This window comes from Lupinus angustifolius, chromosome LG19 (genome assembly GCF_001865875.1).
Source record: "Lupinus angustifolius cultivar Tanjil chromosome LG19, LupAngTanjil_v1.0, whole genome shotgun sequence".
Classification (NCBI taxonomy): domain Eukaryota; kingdom Viridiplantae; phylum Streptophyta; class Magnoliopsida; order Fabales; family Fabaceae; genus Lupinus; species Lupinus angustifolius.
Window position 1 is genome coordinate 8,866,099 of NC_032027.1, and position 7,037 is coordinate 8,873,135.

The 7,037-nt window shown below is 33.2% G+C and overlaps 1 protein-coding gene across 1 annotated transcript; it reads right to left on the reverse strand.

Moving 5' to 3' along the window:
• Positions 1,478–6,436, reverse strand: LOC109333589 (mitochondrial amidoxime-reducing component 1). Its single transcript, XM_019569097.1, has 8 exons — positions 6,237–6,436; positions 5,882–6,031; positions 4,358–4,534; positions 3,330–3,418; positions 3,177–3,241; positions 2,928–3,030; positions 2,221–2,331; positions 1,478–1,980 (listed from the first exon to the last, which is right to left on the reverse strand). Exons 1-8 carry the CDS (start codon positions 6,361–6,363, stop codon positions 1,849–1,851), a joined length of 954 nt encoding a protein of 317 aa, XP_019424642.1. The 5' UTR covers positions 6,364–6,436; the 3' UTR covers positions 1,478–1,848.

Below are 7,037 nucleotides of genomic sequence, written 5' to 3' on the forward strand. Positions count from 1 at the left end.
TTGACTCTAATCCATTCTATACTCCCAAAAAAGAATGCAAGGCCTATTTTCTGATCCTAATTATCTACCAGGAGCCCCATTGTCTTTTTTTAAATTAAAGTTGCTTGTTTTCTTGCTCTTTTCCTATTAAATTAGTGTTGGACTCTGAGCCTATAAATATATTAATATTCCCTAGTTGTCTTGTCTCCTAACCATCACAGCTGTAGATACTGTAGAGGTATGATTGATTGATGAAACTGATAACCGAAGTGCCAGCAATTATTGTTTATTAAGTCAATTCATGTACCACTTTCTTAAACTTTGTAGGTATAATTAGAAATACAACTTTTAATTTTCTGCTTCACTCTTTATTTCAGAAAACTTTCCTAAGTAGATCATACGTTTTTTTAATAACTTTTTTGCATACTAAAATGTATTCCATGCCAAATTTAATTTCTTGAATTGTGATAGAAATATGATTAGTGTTAGATTCTTGTTCTGCTCTTACTGTTCATGTTCAAGTTTTACTCTTATTCATATATTACTGATAATTTTTCAATGATGATCCATGCTTAATAGTGTACATGATTCGATTAAAGGTTTGTTGGAATAGAACTGACAAAGAACTAATCATCTTTAGCTTGTCTCTTGTTAGATGTCTCTTTGGTCCATGCTACATAGCTTGATGTTAAGTTTCACAAACTTTTTTCATGCCAACTTCAACTAGTATCAACCTTCATTTTGTTGCTTATTTTTAAAACTTCACTTCTTGACAAATTATAACTTGTGTTTTTTCATAGGATATTTAATTAGTAGCTCAATACATGAGACTCTTATCTAATAAGATATGGGTAAAAAAATGTATGTGGTATAACTTTACAAGTGATAAGACTAATTCCAGGATTGCTCTTTTAAAACATTGCCTTGCATTGTTTAAAATACATTTGATGGTGACAGTGGTATACATTTTGTTCAGCTCTTCTATCCTGAATTTCCTATCCCATTTTATTTCTCTTGGACTGTCACTTGTGGTTTATTTATGAGGTTTCCTAAGTGAAAGTCTCGTGCATTTAACCATCATTTTTATATTATACTATATGACAGGACTTAAATGAGGTTAGCAATTTTTAGTTGAGAATCACAGAAGGAAGTCCTAGATTTGGAGAGTTGGACCAAAGGCTGCATTAATTGAAAGCGAACCTACAAAGTATTCCTGTAATGTGTCAATTTTTTTGCATCATCTTCTTGTTTTTTGATGCACACAACTCTATTCAATTGAAGTGATTGGCCAAATAAATTTCACTAACTCAGGACAATCTTCACGGACGCAGAATAATTGTTAGTAGCGATGATTATTTGTTTGTGATGGATGCAATTTGTGGTAAAAGTTCCAGTTTTTACTCCCCTCAGCTTCTTTTTCCATTCATTCTCTTAGTTTTCCATTACAAATTCATGGTGAGTTGGGAGCATATAGAACTTTTCTTGGAGAAAATTGAACTTTTATTGGTAAACTGGACTTTAAATATTTTACTCCTAACTCTTCAAATATCCGTTTGCGAGTTAAGTTTTGGAGGGAAATAAAGAAAAAGGAAATGAAGGAAAATTGGAGTTGACTTTAAATATTTAGTTTCGGAGCCATAAAATACACTTGTGAGATGACACCGAAGCCTTTCATTTCTTTTCTTTCCCCTTCAAAACACAACTCATAAACAAACTCTTACACATCAAACAGTGCAAGATGTTATAATTGCAGGTTCCATTTAAGTCCAACATGTTATGTAATTATGTAAAAGACATAATACATGCACTACAAATATGCAAAGCAAAGTTCAGTACTCCAGCGATCTCTAATTTCCACATATAAATAGTTCAAGCAGCTGCTTCATCTGCAGAAGAGACCTTCTTATGGACATAAACAGGATCCCCCACATTAATGATTTTACCATTCCCTTTAGCAGAAGAATCCTTCCAGTTCCAAACCAAATTCTGACCAAAGTAGAACTGCAGAAAAAAGGAATATTAATTGATAGCTTGATGATTCACACCAGATTTTTAAATTGCACTATGCAACCGTAATTACGGACGCAATATTGTGGTTTCGGGAGTCTGCGTAACAACATCGTGACCACAATTTTGGTCGTATTTTCCCGCAATTTTTCAAAACTACGGTAAACGCAATATAAGTGGAATTGCGGCCGTAACCAAAATTTAAAACACTGAGTCAGTGATTGAAACTCTTACCTTGTTCTTCTGTTTTCCATTTGGTCGTATGATTTTGTCAGACCTAGTTCTCATTAGAGTTTCGTTTGGCTCAGGTCCTGAAATCCCAGTCTCTTGATCGATGGAAGGTACCTGACCATCACAAACAGCAGCAGCCATTGAAGTTTAAATACACAACCACAATATAGTGTCTTAATAACAGACAGCACCCAAGTTAAGTTATCCTCACTAGTCACTAAGTTTTCTTTTCTAATCAATTTAGACAAAGAAACTACATAAAAAATGTTCATTGGTGTACATGATCTTCACATATTTGAAATTAGATATCTGAAATGTACATATTACCCATGTGACATCCAATGTATCAAAAACTAATAAATGATTATGCAAAATAGATGTCTAAGTTATTGTAATAAAAATAGAGCTATAACAAAAAGGTTTACTCCAATATTAAGCCAGAGAGAGATATCATCCCTCGAGTCCTTGACCCATAAATCCATTTTCTCAAGAGCAGCAGCATCCTTGTATCTCATCCTAAACTTATACCCCAGACTACCATTAACTGTCATTCAAATAAGAAACTGCCTACATACCAACCAAACACAAATTAGCTATATAAATACTCATAATTTTGTCCTAGTGGGTCCTGGTCTGTTTCATATTCCTATAACTCCTATGGAGCATATTGGCAACAGATAACTAGGAAATAATAAAGTAGAGCACTTCACCTTACATCGGGAGCACAACTTTACTCCCAGAAATGAAAACCTGCTTATGTCGATCTCCTGCCATAAGTCCTCAGAAAATGGTTCACAACCTTCAACAAGGAAACTGCACCATGAACAATCCATCTCAATCATGAGATTTAATAATCTATAAAGATAAATCAAGTATCTTCTGGTCTAAAATAGTAACAAAAATTATGATATGATTATATAATTGCAAGAATAGACCATAAAACATTGAAAAATCAATACTTGGGTCTAAAACGATTAATAGGTAAGGGTTCCTTGAGAAGCTGGTTTAGTGCATTCAATGATTCCTGAAAATAAAAAATTACAAATAGTGAGTTAAAGACAAAAGAGTCAGCATATAAGTGAATTAAGACTTCAATTTCCGACTTGACTGACCTGAGATATGAGTAAGAATGGATAGCCATCAGAAAACATGGTCTGATGTCCCTTAACATAATCAGGATCTACAGGCCTAACTTCTGAAGCTGCATTTGGAAACATCATAAAGAGGTAGAGTGAGAGACACACACAAAAACTTCACTCCGAGTTTAAAGCGTAGCACAATCATTAACTATAACAATCATCCATACTTACAATTGTATTCAACATAAAACACAATTTAAAAAAGTTTACACCATAAAAAGGTTAAAGTTGGAAAAGTTCAGTGATTAAGAATACAGAGGACTAAAAGTTCAGTGACCTACACAATGGTGTTATATATTTAACTACTTCAAAAGGCTTTATCTTTCTTAGCCAAAAGATTAATAAAAACTTACTAACAAAATTTATTTTCTGAATATGAATTTACAACAGTTGCAACATGCTTGGCTAGCTATCAGTCACCAGATACAGCGGCTGCTAGCAACTGCAGCCATAGCTGGTGGTAGCAGACGACAAGCTGGCCAGCCTCCTTATTCAAATGGCAAGTCTTCTCATTCCCAACATAAGGGTTTTATTGCCCTGGGTCATGCTTAACAAGTATGATGGTTAGAGAATTTAATATGTACTCATCATTATGAATCAAAGCATGTTTATATACAATGCCCCAAGTTCATACCAGCTATATGTTCTTGTGTTCTAAAACAGTTCTAGTCATATATTACTAAAACCATTGATACATAATTCGCTCAACTTGGCAGAGAACCGTGAATTGGTTCGTGCATACATATTTGCAGCAATTTTATGAATTGGTTCTCTCCATTCCCATACCGAGACACCATATATTTGATAGGATAGCATACAGAGGTACTGCATACCCATACCAAAGAGAACCGCGTATAAAGTGACCATGACTAAAACAACAATTCTAGCCATTTACCAATTCATTACATGCCTGTAGTAACACATGCTTTGCCTAAGATAACACATGCTTCTAAACATTTTGTTCTGACTACCTTAAAGGTTTCAATAATTCATACACCTACCAGTGTTGAAACGGACCAGTCGACTGGGTTTTCCTAAATAATCTGAGAACCACTGCGATGCTTCAGCTCCCTCGTCCCAGGCAGACCCACTCCATTCCCATACTGAGACACCATCTGCTACTCCATGTTGTTTATTCAAACAAACTTTGAGAGGTTGCATCCCAGGTGCTTTCAACACTGTAATATTAAGGTATTAACACTATGTTCATTGATTAAACATATAATTAAACAGTCATGAATATGAATAGTGTGCAAATCAAAAGTACATTAACATTTCAACTCAGTAAGTTTTATATAAAATAGGCTTAGATAACTAAAACAGTCAACTGAAGTATGAACTAAAAACTAAGAAAATAAAATTACGAGACTAAAATCAAAATTTTAACTATATTTTCATGTACTAAAAGTATATTTAAACCTATAAAAAAAAATATTTTCACAAATATAACACAAGGATGGCATCTGTAAAATGATAAATGAATTGCTATTTAATTTTTTTCACAAATTCCCCGAAGAAATTTTTTCAAAGGATTTTGAAGATACTTTATAAATTCACATTCTACACACAGATCATGCAGAGGCAAGTATATCAAGTCAAGAGACCTGAACAATTATACAAAATGCAAAAGTTGAACAAAAGATCATTTTATCCTGATTCATCCACCCAATGTGTAGGCATAATCCCCAAGATATCTTACATAATTTTTTCTTGTGTCAAACCAATTCCTAATCAGTCTCTTTAAAACCTTCAACCCAAAATCCTCACCATTTGAGTCTCCCAAAAACAATAGTCAAGATGTTGTTTGGATGGTTATACTTATTAAGACTGGTACAAAAGAGATCCATAAGCCTCACTGCCTTATCTCTTATAAGTTATAGAGATATGTGCTGCACATCTAGATCAGAAACAGTAGGCCACTTAATGTAAAATGACTACTTTCTTATGAAACAGCAACAATTTTGGGGTTATACATAAACACCAGGTATCTCATTTACTTCATGGTAGATTTTGATGGACCTGGATGCTTTCTAGTACTGAAGAGTCCAATAGTGGAATATGAGGTTATAATAGGCTTGGTGATTTATAAAAATAATTTAAAATCTACACCGTTAAATGTTTTGGAAAGACACGTTACCATCCCATCCAGGGAGAGGATCTGGATTCGATTTTGAGGATCTGCTATTCCATCCCCTCACTCTACCAATCAAAACCCATACTTGGAGCAAGTATCTTAATCCTCTCCCTAGTGGTAATTTTCATCTTTTCTCAATGATAGAACTTTTTAAATTAAAAGAAAGAAAACGAAAAAAACTCTGCATGCATACCTCCTACCTCTGCCAAACCAAACCCATGCTTCAATCAAGAAGATAAAATATGATAAAACAAAATAGTCTGGGAAAGACTGGAGTAGCAGATAGTTGTAAATTAGTCACAGTTGCAGAACACAGATACACACATATTATTAACACTAATACAAATATATATATAGATAGATTAAGAGAGAAAAAAGTGTAATTTTGTACCCATATAGGAATCCTTGGTAGGTTCCCAGGTTTCATCAAATGCCTCAGTTGGCAGTTCAACTTCAATCAAAGCAAGCCCTGGTTCAACCCTTTGAGTGCAGGCCCTCCCTTTTGAATTCACCACCACCCACTGTCTATCCCATCTAAGTCCTGACACATAATGAATTATCATATCAAAGCCATATATATTGTACTCAAAATATCAAACAGTGTTCTAAATTGCGGTTGCGTTGGTGTCGTGGACCTTAGTATTATGGTTACGGAAAACAATTTAAAATGACTGATACCAAAGTTTTGAATATTAGAGAGCAAAAACAAAAGGGTATGCTTATATATGTGTCTGTGAAATTTGTACCAGTAGGAGTGAGGGGAGCACTAGGAACAGAAATTCCACGGCATGACTTAATAGGGTATATGAAAATGGCTGAAACTTGTGCTGTTGGTGTTGCTGGTTCTGATTCTGATGATGATGAAGCTCCCATTCTGGTTCCACTGTTTCTGTATCAGATATCAGATACTGATGAATTCAATTTCTATCACTCCTTTTCTTGGTTATGTATCACTTCTTTAACAAAACTTTAGGAATAAATTTCATCTAAGAACAATAAGTGAATAAGGCATTATTCGCAAAAGGAAAAATAAAGGGTAATAATATTTTAGGAATATCAATTTAAAATTTCCCATATCAGGAAGTTATTATATTACTAACTTCATATTAGTATACAATTTTAGTGTATTATATAATGTTTATATGTATTATTTTTATGAAATAGGCAATAATAATCAATACATGAACCTTTTATGTTTTATAAGGGGTTGTCAATGTAAATATTGTTATACGTTGATGTATAAACTACTAACAAAATCTGATCTAGTGGTTAAGATTCATTAGATCTTCAAGATTAAATGTTTAGTTCCTGATAATAGTGACAGATCTAGAACCTAGAGTCAGGATGTGCAATATATGTTAAAATTAAAATAATAAATATAATCAATTTTAAAAAATAAAAATATTAATGTCAAAATTATAAAATTTAAATATGTTTAATCAAATAACTTACATTTTTATAATTAATCTATATCTGATTTTACATTTTGAAATCTTTGAATGATAACTCGTTGTCAATGTTATTGAATACTTCCAGTTGGACAGTCA

What these genes read in the sequence shown, in the direction of transcription:
- LOC109333589 (XM_019569097.1), bottom strand. Translation starts at nt 6,363, where the DNA reads ATGGGAGCTTCATCATCATCAGAATCAGAACCAGCAACACCAACAGCA. An exon ending in ATTAATCGTTTTAGACCCAA is followed by an intron (nt 3,031 to 3,176) that starts GTATTGATTTTT and finishes TTCATGGTGCAG; the next exon opens with TTTCCTTGTTGAAGGTTGTG. An exon ending in ATGGAAAACAGAAGAACAAG is followed by an intron (nt 1,981 to 2,220) that starts GTAAGAGTTTCA and finishes TTTTTTCTGCAG; the next exon opens with TTCTACTTTGGTCAGAATTT.